The sequence below is a fragment of the Colletotrichum phormii genome (genome assembly GCF_030913505.1).
Source record: "Colletotrichum phormii strain CBS 102054 chromosome Unknown BDP81scaffold_21, whole genome shotgun sequence".
Taxonomy (NCBI): domain Eukaryota; kingdom Fungi; phylum Ascomycota; class Sordariomycetes; order Glomerellales; family Glomerellaceae; genus Colletotrichum; species Colletotrichum phormii.
The window spans coordinates 173,583-193,837 of NW_026851463.1; the positions used below are offsets into that span (position 1 = coordinate 173,583).

At 51.2% G+C, this 20,255-nt stretch overlaps 7 protein-coding genes across 7 annotated transcripts; 4 read left to right on the top strand and 3 right to left on the bottom strand.

Moving 5' to 3' along the window:
• Positions 1-571: 571 nt before the first annotated feature.
• On the top strand, positions 572-2,226 carry BDP81DRAFT_499420 (uncharacterized protein; the record flags this gene model as incomplete). The annotated part of the gene is made up of 7 exons (XM_060595487.1): positions 572-721; positions 796-823; positions 895-1,066; positions 1,130-1,266; positions 1,325-1,379; positions 1,445-1,640; positions 1,729-2,226. 7 exons carry the CDS (start codon positions 572-574, stop codon positions 2,113-2,115), a joined length of 1,125 nt encoding a protein of 374 aa, XP_060441083.1. The 3' UTR covers positions 2,116-2,226.
• Positions 2,227-3,315: 1,089 nt separating this feature from the next.
• BDP81DRAFT_381663 (PAP2 superfamily protein) lies at positions 3,316-4,553 on the top strand (the record flags this gene model as incomplete). Its single annotated transcript, XM_060586892.1, has 2 exons — positions 3,316-3,502; positions 3,564-4,553. Exons 1-2 carry the CDS (start codon positions 3,329-3,331, stop codon positions 4,551-4,553), a joined length of 1,164 nt encoding a protein of 387 aa, XP_060441084.1. The 5' UTR covers positions 3,316-3,328.
• Positions 4,554-5,822: 1,269 nt separating this feature from the next.
• Positions 5,823-6,884, top strand: BDP81DRAFT_464080 (cutinase; the record flags this gene model as incomplete). Its single annotated transcript, XM_060594111.1, has 2 exons — positions 5,823-6,231; positions 6,292-6,884. The coding sequence occupies 2 exons, from the start codon at positions 5,823-5,825 to the stop codon at positions 6,882-6,884; spliced, it is 1,002 nt and encodes a 333-aa protein (XP_060441085.1).
• A 1,079-nt stretch (positions 6,885-7,963) lies between these two features.
• On the bottom strand, positions 7,964-8,535 carry BDP81DRAFT_436116 (uncharacterized protein). Its single transcript, XM_060591104.1, has one exon. It carries the CDS (start codon positions 8,524-8,526, stop codon positions 8,209-8,211), a length of 318 nt encoding a protein of 105 aa, XP_060441086.1. The 5' UTR covers positions 8,527-8,535; the 3' UTR covers positions 7,964-8,208.
• A 765-nt stretch (positions 8,536-9,300) lies between these two features.
• Positions 9,301-11,595, top strand: BDP81DRAFT_436117 (glycoside hydrolase family 79 protein). Its single transcript, XM_060591105.1, has one exon. It carries the CDS (start codon positions 9,609-9,611, stop codon positions 11,439-11,441), a length of 1,833 nt encoding a protein of 610 aa, XP_060441087.1. The 5' UTR covers positions 9,301-9,608; the 3' UTR covers positions 11,442-11,595.
• Positions 11,596-12,313: 718 nt separating this feature from the next.
• BDP81DRAFT_397872 (pectate lyase) lies at positions 12,314-13,203 on the bottom strand (the record flags this gene model as incomplete). The annotated part of the gene is made up of 4 exons (XM_060588382.1): positions 12,314-12,490; positions 12,550-12,603; positions 12,669-12,768; positions 12,842-13,203. The coding sequence occupies 4 exons, from the start codon at positions 13,201-13,203 to the stop codon at positions 12,314-12,316; spliced, it is 693 nt and encodes a 230-aa protein (XP_060441088.1).
• A 2,752-nt stretch (positions 13,204-15,955) lies between these two features.
• On the bottom strand, positions 15,956-19,024 carry BDP81DRAFT_381674 (archaeal flagellin N-terminal-like domain-containing protein; the record flags this gene model as incomplete). The annotated part of the gene is made up of 7 exons (XM_060586894.1): positions 15,956-16,290; positions 16,352-16,504; positions 16,573-16,870; positions 16,924-17,133; positions 17,891-18,216; positions 18,279-18,434; positions 18,490-19,024. 7 exons carry the CDS (start codon positions 19,022-19,024, stop codon positions 16,148-16,150), a joined length of 1,821 nt encoding a protein of 606 aa, XP_060441089.1. The 3' UTR covers positions 15,956-16,147.
• Positions 19,025-20,255: the final 1,231 nt, after the last annotated feature.

Here is a 20,255-nt window from a genome sequence, read left to right on the forward strand (position 1 = left end):
GAAGGCTTGGAATCCAAAATCTAACGGTTGCCAAGAGACGGCCTTGTCATCCTGAGATCCTCGACCTCAAGGCACTCTGTTGCGTAACTTGACAGCCTAGCGCACGACTTCTGCTGGGGTTCGTTGACCGGGGCTTGTTCGAGAATCGCAAGCTACTTCGGATTGCCGATCCCTATCATCGCATTGAGTTGGCACGGTTGGTCATGTTGGGATAAGGAGGGCCGTTGAACTTTCATAGGAACTAGGCAGGGACCAAAATTGTCTCAATCCCACGTTGCGAGAATGATTTGAGCTCTTTCGTAATACAGATGTCCATCACAGGCAAGGGTAAGAGAATTCAAGCCTCGCCCAGACATAGGGGGCTATGGCGTACGTAAATGGAGACACGAAACTAAGCCAGGGGATGCGGCTTTTAATCCGAGAATTCCCGTGAACCAGCCTTAGACTTGGGCAAGTTTGACAGAGTGCAGATTGAGCAGGTCCCATTTATGAACTGAGTCTACTTGAGTGAAAGTCTCTTTGCTTGCTCGTCCGTCCGGGCTTACCCCTCTTCCAGTCGCCATACAGCAAAATGGCGACCCCCTTTCAGACTGAGGCTTGGACAGAGTATGGACTCGGTGTCTTGGTTATTCTTCTTCGTATCTTTGCTCGATGGAAGATCGTGGGCTTCAACTGGCAAGGTGACGACTACTTTGCTATCTTGTGCTTGATATTCTGGACTGTAAGTACACACAACCAACAAAGCCATTCATGATCCAGACTCTGGGTTCCATAGCTGACCCTCATGCATTGAAGCTGGAGCTTTGCATGTTGGAGCTTATAGGTAAGAATCTTGGGATTCTTCTGGAGTCAACATTGACATACTTGCCTTTCTAACGCGTCGTGTCTTGATAGGCCAGAATGGAACCAACATCGGAATCACGAACGATATCGGCGCGACGTTGACGTCGGAGGAAATAGCCAAGTTCGAGTTTGGTTCCAAGTGTCTGCTGGCAGGCTGGAACTTTTATGTAACTCTCATTTGGTGTCTCAAAGCTTGCATCTTGTTCTTCTTCAGTCGCATCACGTTCGTGTACCCCCTTGTCTTCAGACAACGAAAGCTGATCTCACCTCTAACAACATGGTGTAGGCTTGCTACACGACAACAAAAGATTGTCAAGTGGACAGCGGTAGCGACAGGACTAGGCTACGTTGGCGTCATAATTGTCATTTGGGGCCACTGTACACCTGTACAAAGAAACTGGCAGGTGGTACCTTATCCAGGAGGTCCGTCATCCCCAGTTCGAGGCAAAGAAGACCGATCGGATTACTGACGATGAATCAGATGAATGTACCCTGGCCGTTGCGAACTACCTGAGCCTTGTGGTGCTCAACATTTCGTATGTGAACTACTTCGATCAAACTACCGCTCCGATACTTGTTGCTGACGAGGCCTCTACAACAGAACGGATTTCCTCATTGTCTCGATACCACTTCCACTCTTGTGGGCTGTCAAGCTCAGCATCAAGCGGAAGCTTGCTATTGGGCTTCTACTTTGCTCGGGCGTCTTCGTCATGATCGCCGCACTGCTCCGTTGCATCCTATCACTCAAGGACATCGAAGGTATCAATGTCAGCACTATTTGGGCAATCAGAGAGACTGTAGGTGCTTTTAAAACTTCTTGGATGCCAAGTTCAATTCAACAGTACAGAGATTCCAAATAAGAACTAACATGATCTCTTTGTTTAGTTTGTCGGAATTATCGCCGTAAACGCAGCTTGCATCAGACCACTCTTTTCTTCTTCACATTGGTTAAGGTCTACCAAGGGCAGCAGCGGAGCCAACCAGAAGTATCCCGGCTCAGGTGACAGATACGGTCATCAGTTAGTCACTATAGGAGGTGGAGGTCAGAGTGCAGATCGATCTGGATTGCCCGCGAAGAGACGGTATAACAAATACAACATGACGGAGCTAGACAACAACTCTAGCGAGGAGCAGATTGTCCAGCCGTCCGACTCAACCAACTGGTCTCAAAATGGTGGTCGCGATGGTAGTCTCACCAGAAAATCTAGCGGGCAGCACGGAGGCATCGTTGTCACAACGACGTATGAGGTGAAGCCTGAAAACAAAGTCTGACGTTTACATCAGTAGCCCTGGCTGAGCTGGACGATGAATGAGACGTCGTCCAGGCTAGGACAAGTCCGATTACGTTACATGTACCATTACTAATGTTGCTAAGCATTGAGCTATTGTTAATAATGTAGATATGAATTGATTGATGTCAACATCTCAACTCCGTGTGGGAATTTCCTTCGATCTATGTTGATCTGCGAGAAACGATTGGATCTATCATGACGACCCCCCATTGATCGTAACACAAGTAAGGCAGCCGGGCTCACATACTGATGGCATTGACTTACTACCTTGAACTGAATGGCTCTTCGTAATGTCAGGCGCTTCAATTAAAGTTCGGAGCTATCACAAAGTTGTCTAACGAAGTAAGCCTGCCTACCTCATGGACTTTGACTTGAGTATCACAACTTGCGATAAAGAGCCCGCCTACCGAGGCATGACCAATTGAAGGCTTCCGAATCTACGCGTCCGAGGTTTTGACAAGATTGTGATCGTCTAGTCTGAAGCTTCGCTGTCACTTCATTCCGCAACTTTAAGAAGACTTCCCACTGCGTTCATTTGGAATTCGTTGACTGGTGTGCGCCATTGCGTGCCGAAGCAAGCTGCTCTGCGCCATGTGAGCATTGTTTTGAAAGCGAGAGAGCTGACTCGTGAACTTGCAATCGAGCTTGAATTGTCTACAAGCGCCAAACAGGGGAAGTTACGAGTCCGCAATCTCTCGGGCGACTTTGCTCGCCGTCAACCCGTTAGAATGCCAAGAACCCGCTGGCCATGTGTAGAGTTTTCTGGCAGCCGTCCGTCTCATTTTCTCGTCCACTCGAGTGTCCTGCGGCTGACTAAGCTCATCGGATCGAACACGCCGAAACAGAAGCACGCGAGATTGAATTGGGCCGTTGTAGTATCAGAAGAGACAACGCGCCTACCGTGCGCTGCGTCGCCGAGGTCAGCTGTGACAGGAAGAAGTCAAAACATTGGACGGCTGGCAACGTCTTCTTATACTTCTGATTCACATTTCCCCCAAGGAACATGGCGATCTCACTGGCAAGCTCTTGTTTTGCACTTCCGGAATGTCTGGTCTGCACTGTGACTTGCCTTGCATCGACATTGCGTTAGCTTAACTCAGCCATTCCGCCTTCTTTGACCGGCAAGTGCGAACAATCACTGTCACGCTTCTTTTTGGCAAGTTAAACAACAATCGTTGGCTAGCATCTACAGCATGCGTCAGCGCAGTCGTATGCAACGCATTCATGGCGGCCATGATCCCTTGCCTGAGTTTACTAGCGACACACTCCGTTCGGTGAAGGCTTCGTGGGAATTTTTCATAGCATGGCTAAAAATCGTCTGGTTTGATATATTTGTCATGTCGGCAATAGGTGGCGCTGCTCTAGGCGTAAGTCACACATCCCACATCACGTAACAAACCGGCAACGAGAACTGATGCGTTGTTGCAGATTTACAATGCCCCCCTGGCCGCAACACGCAACTTTCCTATCACCTTCAACGGCTCTGGAGATATTGTATATCCCCAGTGGGCATATCCCGACCGCGGTTGGATCATCGAAACCTGGTTGTCGGCGTTGTTATCTGCCGCCATACCAATCGCCGCCATTCTCCTCGCCCAGTTTCGTGTGAGGAACATCTGGGACGTGAATAACGGCATCATCGGCCTAATTTTCTCCATATCACTCGCCACATTGATTCAAGTCATAATCAAACAGCTAATTGGCGGATTTCGCCCCTACTTTCTGGCAGTATGCATGCCCGACCTCACGCGAGCAGCCAGCAACAATTCAACAGGACTAAACGCCGTCGGCTTCCAGCAGATCATGTACTCAGTAGATGTCTGCACGCAACCAGACCGCGACAAACTCAAGAATGCAATGACGTCCTTCCCCTCAGGCCACTCTACGGCCGCCTTTGCCGGATTTGTGTATCTCTTCTTGTACCTAAATGCTAAACTCAAGGTCTGGGCAGACTACCGCCCAGCTCTCTGGAAGATTGCGTTGACTTTTGCGCCTCTTCTGGGCGCTTTACTTATCGCATGCTCTCTCACCGTAGACCAGGCTCACAATTGGTACGACATTGTCGCTGGAAGTGTCATCGGGACTGCTGTGGCGTTTGGGTCCTATCGTGGATGCTACGCTGCTATTTGGGACTGGCGGTTCAACCACATTCCTCTGCAGAGGCGCGACCAGTTTGTCTACTCGCCGGGAGACGGGACGGAATATCGGAATGATGTGTTCACGAGATCCGGTGGCTGGGGAGCGATGCAGGAAGAAGCAGCAGAGAAGAATCCACCCAACAGGCGAAGCAGTGCTTACTATGCTGATCAGCAGACTGCGTATCACGGAGCATCGGATAGGGACGCCCTGCCATCACAGCTACCGCGAACACGCTATAAACAGCAGAGAAACCGGCCACGGGGAGATGAAGCTGTTTGACAAACATTTTTCTGGAATAATCGAGGGTCAATGTCAAAGACAAAGGCAAGACTTGTTATCAGTTAGTGTCAGCCTATTGCCAAGATAGCGAGAAAGGAAGCTGTTTTGACATCGATAATCGCATGTGCCCACTTCCCGTGGAAACTACCTGACCTTAGCTACCCTTGCCTGATCTGTCTCTGTCCAAGCATCGGACTCAAATCATAATAATCGAGTTTCTGGAAGGCGGAAGGGGACTGACGCAAGTCACTGTCATTGTTGACAACGATTCGCATGGGAACTCAAACCTGAGGTCTCGACCCGAGACTCAGAGTAGATGTACTGTTGATCTATCGAGATTCTCGAATCTCTATGAAGCGAATCGGCCTGGACTCGCGTCTGTGGAGTCGGGCGCAATGCATCCCTGCTTAGTCTTTTCCCCAATTGCGGGCTCGCCGCTCGTCCCACGCGAGCCGCGGAACTCAAAAGTCGGGCATAAAAACACCATGATGTTGTGCATAGGTCAACTTTCAAGCACGAGGACATCCTTCGGGCCTTTATCACACACCTACGGGATGACAACATATTCAAGTATGTTAGATCCTTTCACCTCTTTCCTGCTTTCTGTGTTGCGTGGCATGGATATATCAGCGCTTAGTTGAGATCGTTGATTAGCGCTGTTCATGTTCTGAAGTTGTCCTCATTCCGCCCTTGCTTAGTCTTAGCACGGAAACTTTGTCCACATACCTATCCATAGGTATCCGTACGGATAGATAGCTCAGAGATTGTTGCTCAACAACTCGGATCAACTCCCAACTACCAGCCTCTCATTGTGCCGCCGTGCCCCTATTTGCACACGCTGCATAAACCTCATCTTGCGACCTCCACTGCCGTGCTTACAGTCATCCTCGTATTGCCCAGCAACAAGCGTGTGCACGTTCCACTTACAACCCTGCAATGATACCAGTCCGCGATTATCTTGCTATTTACAAGGATGAAGTCCGAAGAAACCCACAATAACTTGCTATCGGCTGACTCGGAGGAGCAGCAACAAGGGGAAAGATGCATTTACTTGATGCGACAATGAACTGATGCGGTATTCCCCAGTCCACCAACATCAGCCGCAATGGAAGATTGAGTTAAAGATCCGCTTTCCCCGGATCCCCCTTCGCGCACAACTCCTCTGTCACTTCACGGCTTCCTCGTCGCGACCTTGTCACTCGTTTTTTTGTACAATTTCTCAGCAATTGTAGTTGATAGTCCTAATAATAATAACCAAACAGCTTCACGATGTTGTCCCCGAAAGCCGCCGCCCTCTTCAACTTTGCCCTCCTGGCCTCCGCCGCCCCGGGAAAGCGCCAGTCCACCGGCACCGGATCTTGCACCGATTTGCACATCTTCCTCGCCCGCGGATGGAACGAGGGCTACCCGGGCAGACAGCAGCTCGTCATTGACGCCACCTGCAATGGCCTCTCCAGCTGCGACTACGAAGATATCTTGTTCGATGCGTCCAACCCCTCTGGTTACCCTGCCGCGGTTGAGGAGGGTCGTGTATCCGGAGTCGCCCAGGTCAAGGCATACAGCGAGAAATGCCCTAGCTCCAAGATTGTTCTGAGTGGTTACAGCGAAGGTGCCAACGTTGTTGGAGATATCCTCGCTGATTCTGGGCTGGCTGCTACCGCCGCTCCAGGAAACCAGGGTATGTTTCTCATCCCATAGATGCGAGCAGCAGGCCGAACACTGACACGAACTTCAAAAGTCTGCGCCGCTCTCCTCTTCGGCGACCCGACTCACATTGCCAACCAAAGCTACAACGTCGAGGCTGGGTCCAGCTTCAGCGGCCAGATGGCCCGCTCTAGCTCCTCCCTGAGCAACCTCGATGGCTTCTCAGGCGTCCTGCGCTCCTGGTGCAACGGCGAGGACACTGTCTGTGCCTACGGCGAGGGCCGAACGATGGGCGAGGATGCCCACACCAACTACTTCCAGCTCTACACCAACGACGCGGCCGCGTACATCAAGGAGAAGTGCGTGCCCTCCGGAACGATCCCGCCGACGGCGACCGCCACCTCCAGCCTTCCTGCGCCCACTTCCACTGGATCCTTCTGTGTTTCTGGCTCGGTCAAGGCAGGTCTGTCTGACAACTACACCGGTCTTTGCGAGTTCTCTTGCTCCAACGGATACTGCCCCGAGGGCGTGTGCGAGTGCTCTGCATTCGGCGAGCAGACGACCAGCCCTGGCGGAGACGGCCGCGATGGATGCCCTGCTGCTGGATTGGATGAAAGCTATAAGGGGCTTTGCAGCTTCAGCTGCAGCCATGGCTACTGCCCGACCGGCGCTTGTGTGTACTGCTAAGCAATCATGAGGCGCTGTCTGTGAGAGTGCAGAACCGGCATTCGTAGAGCATTAGGAAATAGACAAGCCCTTTGGTAACGAGTAATTCGCATTTCATCCAAGTCTTTGTGCGCAACTTCCGTACATATCAATGCCAAAAAGTGATCTGGGGGACTGCCAAGTTACGAGATGACTCATTTCTGTAGCTCAACCTGAAACCTATATGCTACCGAACTTCAAAGTGACTACTAATCTAAGGGGGTGTGTGATGGAGAACCAGAATTAGGTGTAAACGGATTGCTTCACATTCCGTGGACAAGTAAACTAAACAATCCAGATTCTCTATTCTACTGTGGCCTGATGGACAACTTTATGTGTGGGATGAACAGTAGCCATTCCCCGAGTAATGCCAGAGAAATGCCAGATGATGAGACTACTAATAACTCTCTGGCTGTTCTGTTTGCCGAAGAGCACATCAAAGAGTCGTGCAGTTCACCTCATCCAATTTGACTCCTCATATCTCTCAAATCTGTGCAGAATCTTGACAGTCCAGCTCAGGCCACGCTCGGGTGCGGGACCCGATGCCGTGATGTGATGTTTTGCCGGATTGACCGCGCTACCGGCACTTCCGACGATCCGGCCGCTCTTCACCAGATTGGGCTTGCTGCAGCCAAACGAAAGAGAAGTCATGATAACAGTTCCGAGTGTGCACGGGGCGCCCGGGGCCCGATCTGCAAGGACCAAGGCCCGGGTGCCAAGGCAGGGGTGATCATTGAGTGGACCGCGGGCTGAACAAGTCGGATCGAGGAGCGGGAAGTTCATCGATGTGCGGACTTCCAGACTCTTGAGTCTGAAGTGACTAGAACAAGTCTGCCGTTGAGTGCAATGCGGAGGTAAAAAGCCTGGATCCTCTGTGGGAGAGGAAGAAGAGCGATGCATTGCGGACGGATCTAGGCATCAGATCCGTTGGGCATGCCGTGTTCCAGGTCCGCCTTTTCGGCCCCCAAAGAGATGGCTGGGATTTTCTTTTAGGCCTAGCCACGTCTCGGACGACAGCAAAATCCCGCATTGCATTTGACGCGATGGGGGGATTCACAGCAATCCCATTCAGCATTGGCGTCCTTGGAAGTGTGTTGGAAGTACAATCCTCCTGCTATCTGCCCTTAGTCTGTCAGCTAGACAAAGTCATTTGAAAGCATAGCTTCAATTATTCTTGTTGTCAGACATGCGCCTGGGCCCTTTACCCGGCCATCTCATTTCCGGTCATGACTGTTGGTTCGTCATTGTTGACAACGACGAACCGCCCGGCAAGGGAGATGGAGATGCGAGGGATTCAACTTGGCGTCTAAGAAGACTGGGACTGCCATGTGACCACAATTGACCCGATCCCCTGCATCTCAATTGACGTCAGCCAATTCGAGGTGGTCTTCCATCTTCCCTTCCAAAGTGCTTCGCCAACGGATTTCCACTCTTCAGGTGCTGCTAGATTTGTTTGCTCTCCCGTCGTGCAGCTGCTTTGGGTCTCCTGAAAATCGGTATTCGGTTCCATTGAAAAGCTCCGTTGAAAGAAGTGTACCGCCTCAACACGTGGGTGGAGCAAAACGTTTCTAATTTCGGTTTGGAGAACAAAACGATCGACAGTAATCGACATTTTCCGTTTCATTGTTCCTGCAGGAAACGGGAGAAGCGAGACTGTCATCTTGAGAAACTGAGTCGATGGGTTGTGACTGTTGAGCGGGATGGAAAGCGACAATGGGGAAGGTCAAATTCTCCGTGAACTCTATGCTGCATTCACGCTATCCTCATTTCCATCCAGGCTCTCCGAGCAATGTCGGGATGGATGGCTGGATCTGTGGTGAATGGGTGTGGCAGCTGTGGCTTGCTGCGGCGTTGTCAAGTTTCCTAACCGCAAGTAGTTGGAGGGAAAGCGAAACAACTGCTGTTATCCCTGTATTATCTTTGGCTCTTCCAGGTTCCTTGACAGTTCCGCAGACTCTGCACAACCAACGTCTGTTTGACATCACCCGTCTCTCACCTTCACCCCTGTTTACCCAGACCCAACGCACGTTTCTTGTGCGGGGGGGAAACGCAACACATCGGTCAAGTGCCACAGTTGTGCCAAATCTGCCAACGCTTGGCCCACCGAACCGGACAGGGTGCGACAAGGTGTGTAATCCTGAGTGATGTCATTTACCCACCAACGGGCTGTCGCAATCACGGTACAACGGCATCGTGGCGCCTAAAGAGGCATGGCATTTCTTGTGGCGCGTGGTCTAGGCTCCTCTGGCTCTCCAATGGCCTCGGTGAAGCGTCCTAAACAGATCTGCTACTGCGGTTCGAGAAAACTGGGTTATGTGATTTTGGGCCGCTCATCCTTCAGATTTCTAGTGTTTTTTTTCCCCCTCCCACCAAGCTCCCAGAGTCCCAAGCACTCCAAGCTGGTGGTACGCGTCAGACTGGAGCAAACGCCTCGTCGTCTCTTGGTCCCAGCAAGGGTTTGAACTGACACAACGCCGCACGAGGGCGCAAAAGCTCCGGCTTTGATCCACTACAATGATGAAATGGATGGGGTAGACTGACGTTGGAGAGACGGCCTGTCTCGGTCTTGTTTCTAATCGTCTTTAAAGTCTTTTGGCCGTCCCGCTTTCTTGTTGAATTCTCACGATGGTGTAGGGCCTTCATAATAACCGAACAAGCCACCCGCAACCTTATCCAGGCCACTTCCCCTCCGGTTGTAATTCCAACATGGCGCCGTTGCAGAGTCGCATTCTTGTCGGCTGCGGCCTCATCTCTGCCGCTCTCGCTGCTGACAACGTCCTTTCGTTGACGCTCTCCGAATCAGTCCCCAATAATGTCTCAGCAACAATCGACCCATCATTCGCCGGCTTCGGCATCGAGCTCGACCACCTCTTTTACTTCATGGGCGACGAAACACCAAACGATCTGTCTCTCAACCTCATCAATAACCTAGCCAACTTCACCGGTCGTCCACCGCACATGCGATTGGGAGGAAATACACAAGACTATCTCGTCTACAACGACTCACAAGACGAATGGCTTATCAAGCCGAACCCCCGCCCTACCGCGCCGGGGAACGTCCCTGCTGATAACTTCATCGTCGGTCCCCGCTTTATGGAGATCGCAAACCGTCTGCCCAAGGGTACGCCCGTCACATGGGGTCTGAACCTGGGCTACGCAGAGTCCGACTACCTCGAGAGGCTCACAACAATGGCATCTCAGATTATCGACCGGTGCACCAACCTCAACATCATGTCATTCGAATTCGGCAACGAGCCAGACCTTTACGGCGACAACGGGTTCCGGAAGAAGGCTACCTGGTCCGGCACGGAGTACACCAAGGAATGGCGGGAACGCGCCAACGCTGTGTGGGAAGATGTCCTGGAACCCCGTGGGCTGCACAGCGACTTCTTCGAGGCGTCTGCTTCGACCGCCTGGGTAGCTGGCACGGGCTTCGAGATCAAGGATCTAGTTGAGTACGGTATCGACGATAAGGCCAACAGCTCCGACGTTGGCTTCGTTACGGGCTGGAATCAGCACAACTACTTCTACTTTGTCGGGTCTTTCCCGTACCCCTTGACTCTCGACTACATGCTGCGCTTCGAAACGACAAAGGCGCAGTTCGACTCGGCGATTGAAACTCAAATCACGCAAGCCGAGAAGACTACGCACCCCTTTGCGCTGCGCGAGATGTCTGTCGTTGGACCGCTTGGTGCCGAGGGACTCAGCAACACCTTCGCCGCCGCCCTATGGACTCTCAACTTCCTACTCTACGCCACAACTATCAACATCTCGTCCGTTCAGTTCCACATGACCTACGACAGCAACGCCAGCGCCTGGCAACCGACAGCCATGTTCGGACGCGACCGCTTCGTTCGGCCGCTCTACTACGGCATGGCTGCATTTGCCCAGACCATTGGCCGCTCCTGCACCGCCCGCGTTGCACAGGCCGAGATTACGGATTACCCCTCGGGCTACAATGACTATATCAAAGCCTGGTCGGTATACCAGGGTGACTCGCTCGCCTCCCTTGTCCTGCTCAACGGCAAGGTCGCCAACGTCTCTGACGCCGATAAGGGCAGCATCACCGTCGATGTTACCCTGCCCTCTTCCCTCGCCGGAGAGACGCTCCACCTGGCTTACCTGACCGGCGACGGCGCCGACGCAACGAGCGGGACGACGTGGAACGGCCTCAGTTTCGAGCAGGCCAACGACGGGAAGCTCAGTCAGGTGTCCAGCGACGATATCACCGTCAAGGTGGGCAGCGACGGTAAGGCGAGCATTCCTGTTCGCGACACCGAGGCCGTGGTTGCCAACGTCGGCGCCAAGGTCGGTAGCGCGGAGCCCGATAGCACAGCGTGCGGTGGGCTCGCGACTTCGTCTCAGGGAGTTGGTACGGCGACTACATCTACCCCCGGTTCGTCATCGGGTGGCTCGAGCAATTCGTCTTCAGGCAAGAGCAATGATGATTCAGGCGCGATGGGTCTGGGTTCTGGAGCGAGCATTTACAACTGCATTGCGTGGAGTTTGGCACTTACCATGGGATTCTTCTTCTTATAAACTCGGGGGATAGAACATGATACCTAGGGTCTTGCATTTTGGCGTAATGGGATAGGGTGGATATAATGACTATACGGTTTCTTTTGTCATGTCATCAAAAGAATCTCTAATCAAACAATTTTCATGTAGAATTTAGCCTGTGAATTGTGAGGGCTGCCCACCCCCCCCCCCCCCCCCCCCTCCATTTTCGCATCCTCCGCTACCTACGCAAGCGTACGTTATGTATCCCATCAACTGCTAGATGGCGTCAGTACATACTTTAGGTACGTACTTTGATAGGGTGAATAGCGAATAGGCTAATAATCCGGCCCTATTTCCCTTATATCTGTCTATACATAATCTCGAAATAGAGCAAAATTAGAGAGAGACTGAAGACGGATGTAGTGACACCATCCAGCAGTCAATGGGATAGGTGTTCTAACATAACTGCAATCCACGGAAAACTAACAGTTTTATGGCTGGGCCTTCCACAATTGTAGAAGTATCTGCGTCAATCGAAATTACTGAAGTGGCTGCTGAAGTGATGATGGCTCTGCGGTATGACGCGCCGGCCCGAGAAAACGATAAATGCATGTAGAGAACAAACTCGGGCCGTCTCGGACTCAAAAGTGATTCAAAGCCACGTCATTTACACGTTTCCTGAAAGGGGTACCCATTTCTAACAAGAATGCAGGCTATAATATAAGTATTGGAAAGCTATATGACATTTTTCGTTATTTGATCAATAACACACTTTGAAGAAATATATACACGAATCTTTCATTAGCTGTTCAGCTTTGTATGTTTGTTTCTTGCTGCCTTACGTCCCATCAAGGGAGCAAGACAACTCGCAAACCAAACAGCTTAGATCTGAAGTCGAATCGACATGAGGTCTAACAAGAGCCAGACTTTTCGCCGGGACCGTTATACAGTTGGCATGGAGTCTTGGCATCAGTGCAAACGTTGACGAGAGTCGCCTCATCGCCAGTTTCCTCGTTGATGCCAGCAACCTCGCCGCCGCCGTAAGCGGAGACTCCCTCGATCGTGACGGTACGCTTGCAAGCATCGCACTACGAAATGGTAAGCTAAGTGTATCATGTCGTGAAGGGTGTTGTTTCGAGAGACTTACAGTGCCGCAAGCTCTGTAGACCTTTCCGTAATCGGATGCGTAGAAGTTTGAAATCTGTCATTGTTGTAAGCAACTCTAACATTCGACGAATTCCTCAAAATCGGGGTTGGTTTACTTACGCTGACACTTCCGCAGCCATTGTGCTGAACAACCTTGTCCGCGGCGTTGTAGGCACCGCCACCGATAATACGAGTCTCGGTGCCGGCTTCATCCTCTTTGCTAAAGTAGAGGTTAGTTCCGATACGAAGACGTCGGGTCAGGTCGCCAAGTGAAAGGCGATGGCTTGACTTACATCGAGATAGCGTCCTCGCAGACGTCCTCGAACCACACATTCTCGATGGTGCAGCCACCACCGATGCAGTAGACGCCCTCCATCTGGTCCTTTCCGATGATCGCATTCTTCAGAGTGGCACCCTTGCGGAGGAGGAAGACGGTGTCCTTCTGGCCACCTTCCGTCTGGGCCTTGCAAGCACCCGAGCCTCTGTCGAAGCGGGCCATCTTTCCATCGTATGACTCGCCAGCGGCCACCTCGATAGGCTCAGTGTTGCTGATTGTCTCTGTCGCGGTAGGAAGAGCGTCCTTACCCACGCAGGCAGAGACGGTTGGGAAAGCGACGGCCAGAGCCGCGAGGAGCTTGAAGGCTTCGGTGCGCATGTTGACTGATGTATGAAGTTGAAAAGTTGCTTAAAGAGTGTATATAGTTACGGAGAAGTTGTCGAAGTCTGGTACTGAAAGGTTTTCTAAGCCATTCTGAGAGAAGACCTTCCCGTTCATTTATACTCGACTTTAGGACTAGGTATTGCTCAATGGGATGATCGAGAGGTGGATAGCCATTCCCTTTCCAAGCTCGCTCTCACAGTAGGACAAACAGCCGAATTAAGGAGGTCTTGGCTATTGAAGGGATCCCGCATATCCTCCACAACCCGCGCTTTATGGCGCTTGACAGGCCCACTGATTGGTATTCATGATATTGACGAGTCAAAGCCGACTGGACTCAAAGCTCGTTAGTGACCATTGGCAGAATATGGAGACCTGCACAACATTCCTCCCACTAAACAACACGCATGCAATCAATCTGGAAACCTGTTTGCCAATACTTTAATCTAAAAAGTCACATTACACGTGGAAAATCGGAGGAGGCCCGTTTCGAAACGCGCCAAGACGCAGTTTCCGTGCACAAGAACCGGACAAGATCACCACCGGTCGCCTGTCGGAGGGTGTTCCCGGGGCCGGACATCGGGGTGGTGAGACGATCGTTACCCAGCGTGCTGCCAAGACTCTGGGTACTGCCACGCTTGGCACAACCGCCCAGAAGAACCAGAGCTTCAAATTGAAAAAGGAGCTTGCGGTGCTTGGGCCGAGTCTTAGCCTCCCCTCTTGATGTTCATTAAAGACAATGCAACTTCACCTTTCTTGTTAGAAACGCCAGGTCTCTATCCAAAATTCGCCCCTGCTCTACAGTCAACACCTCAGGATAATGAGCTCAGAGCAAAACCTGACGGTCCGATTAAGACATACTGAAGGCGAGGCAACTTACCATGGTGACACAAGCAACGTGAAAACTTGGGGAAGTGATACAAGTGAACTGTCGGGAATGTGTATCTGAGATTCACGAAGATTGCGATCCCTTCGGATTTCATGCTGTGGTTGTTCATCAGATGCATACACAAACGCAGCGATATGGTTTGTGATCGGCAGGACTGTCAGACAAGAAAGGTATTGGTCTTCGTCATTTTCATCCCTTTCCTCAGACTCCTTTGACATTACGAGTAGACAGTAGAAATCAAGCCAAGCATTCTCGCGGTTGAAACAAGGGGAGCATACGCGTTGGCGCGCCATATAAACAGGCATGTCTTGGCACAATCAAGGGAGTACGACGCTACTGAATCTGCACACTGATAGTATGACACGCTGAGCTCCGCTCCTACAGCCGCAATACCTCCCAGGTTCCTATGACCCTATAGTTACACAGACGAAGGAAGTAGCAGCTAGGATCTTCCAGGCCTGGCTCAAGACTGTGCCAGGTCAGCATACAGTCGTATACTCAGACGGCTCCAAAGCTCCTGACGGGGCTACAGGGTTCGGCTTTGTTATCTACCGCAACAATAAACGTATAGCCCAGGGCTGCGGCCGTCTCGGCTTAGCAGAAGTGTTTGATGGTGAGGCGGAGGGGGCGAGGGCTGGGCTCCGACGGGCCCTTCAGACCTCCCAAGGCCAGCCTATACACATCTGCATCGACAATACCAGCGTTATTCAGGGGATTCGCGGTAAGGTCCCAGACTCCTCACAAGCGGCCTTCCTTGAGATCCAGGAGGTAGCTAGGATACACGATATACAAACCCATTGGTCTCCTGGGCACCAAGGTATTAAAGGAAACGAAGAAGCAGACAGCCTAGCTAAGGAGGGAACAACTCTACCAGTCCTTAGGGGCCAACTAGCTACTCTATCAGGTATCAAGTGGCTTGCTAAAGAGCGGCCAAGACGCCAATATAGACGATGGTGGAAACAAGAGGCAACTCCCCGCTATACCCAACTAGGGCTCAAGGCTACCCTTGCTTGCCCTCCTGAACTTGGCCTCCCTAGGGCTGCCCTTCATCACCTCCTCGCGGCACGGTCAGGCCACGGGGACTTTGAACAATATCACCAACGCTTTAACCACACAGAAGCACTACTCACCTGCTCCTGTGGATGGGTTAAGGAGGCAGACCATCTAGTCTACTGCCGAAAGACCCTACTGAGGAGGCAACAGTGGCCCACCCTCTACCCCTACAGCCGCCAGGAGCCCGTAGGACCTATAGGGTCCCTCGATCGCTACTTCAAGGGGCTAATCACTGACTCTGAAGGCTTCCAGGCCTTCCTCTGCGTGACAGACTTCTTCCAGAAGATCTGCCCGCGGTACTAGGAGATAGGTCATAACCTATCCTCCAAACGACAGACTACCTCTATTAAGAAACCAGATGGTTATAACGGAACTAGGGCACCAGTGGGAACTAGGGATGGATAGAACACATAGTAGCTCACGAGCAAGATTTGGAGGACGTCAGGATACGGCGTGTACTATATAGTATATAGCTAGAGCCTGCGACCCTTCACGCCACATACCCTTCGGGAGGTCTGCCGCAAGGGCGGCTGCGCCCTTGCCGCCATGGCGTTAAATAGAACAACAACAACAACAACAACACGCTGAGCTCTGACCTGGGGGTTAATTGTACATGGAGTTTCAACCGCTTCTTCTCTGCACTCGGTTATTATTGCATTCATCTCAGTGGACGCTATCAGTATCTGCACATGACAACGCTGTTGCGAAGACATCGCCCATAGGCTTGCTACATGAGAGGATGAGGTCTTGATTGAAGTGGATTACAGTGAAATAGAACCTATGTGCATACGGGGATCTGAGTGTGTGGTGCCATTGATCTAATTATGTACTTGAGGCATGGACTAAGACCATATGTCTACTTTATGTGAAAGGACCTGATATGAAGGACATGGAAGCTTCTCTTCTCTTGCGTGATGATACACACATCGCGCAGCCAGTAAACCCCGCGCCAAGAATATTCCATCACGAGATGCTAGAAATCACTCGCGGAACATGTGGTCATGATGAGAGGTTCTTGCTCTCGTGGTCAACCTGGATTTTTTCGACCGACGACTTCGTAGATTGGCGGTCAAGCAGAGGCTTCAAGCCTGGAAGTGCCACAACGGTAATGGCGAGCGTCATTTCGAGGATACTCAGGGGATCTATAGAGCTCTGATCAGACAATGTTTTGACGAATGGGTAGAGGCGTAATCCAAGACTTACAAACCAAGTTCTCCTGACCAGTGCCAACCTTCAGGGTGATAAAGCGAACGATAGTAGTCATGATGGTCAAGGTACCAAGAACGAAAGTAAGAGTCAGACCGGTGGATCGCTCGAGGACACCTTGAATCAACAGAGTCAAAGGAAGGACATAGACTAGAGATGCTATGATTAATGATCATCCTCAAAGGGACCAACAAAGAGTGTTGAAGGGACGATCTTACCGCAGAGGTAGCAAGCGAGGTTGAGGGTGAAGTTGAGGATAAAGGGCTCCGGCGCGTAAAAGACGCTGCATGCGCCATCTTCCTGCGACCACTGCACCGAAACGTCTTTGCCACAGAAGAATGTGTCATCCCAGAGTATAGCCATGTACGAAAGGCAGACAAAAGCAGTGATGCCCCAAAGTGCCTTGCGCATTACCGGGCTCGTAGTTGAGGGGAAGTAGGCCCAGTAGAATGCCAGCATGCTCATCTTGGGAAAGCCCATTCCGACATCGTAGAAGTAATTGGATGCGAAGGAGATCTTTGAGCCAGATGTTAGTAATGTCAGGAGGGGGTTCATGGCTTGAAGCGTACCTTGGACAGAGCAACAGAAGACTCCCAGTGATCCATGACGCCGAGTTGGAAGGTTAGGGTATCACATATGATCAATGCGAGAGCGTTGATAGCAGAGAGGACGAGAAGAATATCGGACCAAGCTAGCTTCTCTCGCAGCCGGAAGAGCCGGGCGTAAAGTCGCAGGCCGACGAACACGTAGGATGCTGCCAGCAGAATCCATTCGGATATCTTGATCTGGCGTTAGAACCGTCGTGTTGAAGTCATATGACTAAAGAGCATCAAGTTGGGGGTACTGACCATGCAATCTTTTCCGTCTATGAAGTACGCCATGTCGTCGGGTGGCTCAAGTGAAATGCACAGCGCAGGTAATTACAATGACTCGAGAAAGAAGCAGACTGCTGTGCGGAGATGTTGTACGGTTTGGTGTGAGACATCAGCGTTAATAAAGAGGACCACGGGAGCGATACGTCCGCGCATGCTACGAGCCGGGATGGTTTCCGTGAGAGTCACAGTCAGGATATCGGTTGTCTATTGGTCCGGATATGAACCGAACTGCTCCAACGGTGGGATCACCAAGATATCGGCCATGGACGGCGCATCATTTCGTGTGGATTAGCTTGACTGTTGAGAGCGGCATTGGCAGGGAAAATGAAGCGAGGTTGCAAATTCTGCATATTTTGATGCGTGAAACAGCCCAGAACCCTTTATTTTTCTCCTTTCTGTGTCTACTGTCTCCGCCGGTGTGCTCTCTTTCGGTTCGTATCCCCGGGCTCTTCTGCGTGGTAATACAATCTCTTCGTGCGTCCGCGCCGCATATGCGAAGAAATGTGGTTGAATTCCGCAAAAGATGATTGGCCTCTCGGTCGCCAGGCCCGGACCCGCCGGTTGGTTCTTCACAAAAAAGTCCAATCCTTTCTCCATACCCGGGTTCGTCTCCGCCCAGTCTCTATTAACCGAACGCCGGGCGACTCGAATCCTTGTCAACGTCCTCTCGTCGTTGGTATGTCACGCTCACTCGAGCGGATTTATAGATCACATTCAATCCCTCGAGATTGGTCAGCTCCACCTCGCTGCCTGACTCCTCCTCGGGAACCGCTGTCGCTGTTGCCACATACGGCTCCCTTCCCGAGGACAGCTTGATGTGATTCCGACTGAAATTCGTTGGTTGCTTGTCAAATGCCCGCCCTGCTGACCCAGTTTGCCCGGTCCCATATTTTGAGGTAGCCAGCCCTCTGCGATGAAGAAGTGACTTCAAGGCGGGTAGAGACACGACGATAATTGCGGCCGCGATTTCCGTCATGGAAAGCACATCTGGTGACCGTTTAGTATCATTCCATAATCTAGTGTTCGCATACCATCAATAGAGAACTTACAGACGTTTGTCCACGCGTTAATGGCTTCTACAGTAGCAAATCTTCCAACACTGGCCCCTATCGTTATGATGCCGGTAGAAAATGTGGCGGCAAGTCCGATGATGTATCTGCCGCTGAGTTGAAGACCAAATAAGAGAGGAAATGGAATGGTGAAAACTGTTTTCTTGTCAGTCGAGAGGCTTGTATAGCACGGAGAAAAGGCCTGGCGTACTCAGCACATCCGACACAAAGTTCATGGCCCAATCGATGCGGAAAACATCTTTCGAGTCATAGGTACTACAGCTTCCCTCTATTTCCCAATTGACAGAGACATCGGAGCCACACCAAAAGGTATCCAGAAAGAAAGTCGTCACTGCGAAAGATATCGTCAGAGCACTCACGCCGTAGAGCGCCTTTCGAAGGAACGGCATTGTTGGCGGAATCAGCTTGAAGTAGAAGGCAAGCAACGCGATCTTTGGGAAGTAAATGCCAGTATCGTAAAAGTAATTCCCAGCAAAGGCAACTTTCATCAACAAGATCTGCTCCTCAATGGGAGCCTCAGGAGCCTCAGGATCGTATTCGTCCATTCCTCCAAGGTTATACGCCATAGTATCGGTCGTGAACAGGGCGGTAGCATCGAGCAAAGAAACTATAAGAATCCAATCACTGATGGTCAGCTTCTGATGTTGTCGCACCAGACGAAGCCATAAGCGCGCAAGAACGAGGACGACGGCTAGTCCTAGAAGAACGGCCTCGATGGGCTGCATAGTAACATCATTTCAGTATCATTTCAATATGGTTGACCGAGAATATCGGCGTTTGAATCTGCATGACCAGCAAAAATGGAAGGTCAACTCACCACAACGGCCTCCTTTGCTACCCCTGCCATGACGAGTTATATGTGAAGTAATGGAATGGAAGTTGGCTTGCTCTTTGATACATGTAAAGAGCAAACAATCTTGCGTTATTTGGGGAAGACTTAGAGCACATGGGAGAGGGATTTTGGAAATTGGGCGAAATAGTAGATGGACATGGACATTGTTATGGATCATCAGACTTGGTGAAGAATTCCGCGCCTTTGGCTTCTCCAGGCGGGATGACGGTCTACCAGGAATTCCACACACCCATACACACGTGTATACAGCGTCAAAAACCGAGAAAAGAAAGCATCTTGATGTGCGGTGGAATTCCATCACACAAACCAAGAACGCTGACGATGCAAGGGGGCGGCGCCCCGTCGTTCCACTAGTCAGTCATCTTCCAGATGATGCGATGTATTTAATTACCGACTTGTTGACCTTTCTCTCGAGGAAGTGGCGTAGGTGCGTGGAGAACTCAAAGTTCAAATCTTCGAATTTCAGAACACGGAGTAACTCCCCAAACCGAGCCGCTTACACGACAAGATCACGCTATGCCCCGTTTCTCTTGACAAGGGTCGTCCAACACAGTTGACTAGCGCCGAGACAGGATCATGAAAAGCACGATGCCGGGGAAGATTTGCGGGCAACTCCCCCTTGCCATCTTACATAGCATTCAGTAATCGATTCTTTGCAGGCGACTACCCTTGCCTTGTCAGGATCTAAACCTTGTTTTCGCACAGATGCAGCCGAGTTAACGAAGGATCCGAGTCTCCGTTGCAAGAGCTGTGTTGGACGCAGGAGACTGGAGTCTGCAGGTGCGATGTTGGGACAGATGCTCATCCACTCTGAGTAAACCCACATCAAACCCTAGACAGTAAAGGAACCGAGATCTTACGTTTCTTGCTACTTTTCACCTCGCCAAACCCATTCCGTTCAAGCTTTCTAGTCCTTGCAAGTTGCAACTGCTATGGGTCGCGTCCTTGACCAGTATCGAAGGCAGATTGCATTGAAAAGATCTGTACGGAGTATGTTATTCATCTTGGATGGAAATTACTCCGCACAGTTAGCTATTAACCTTTTATGGCGTGCTGAGCGACTGGCCAACCTCTTTACCAGAGTTCCACTGTATCCACTCATT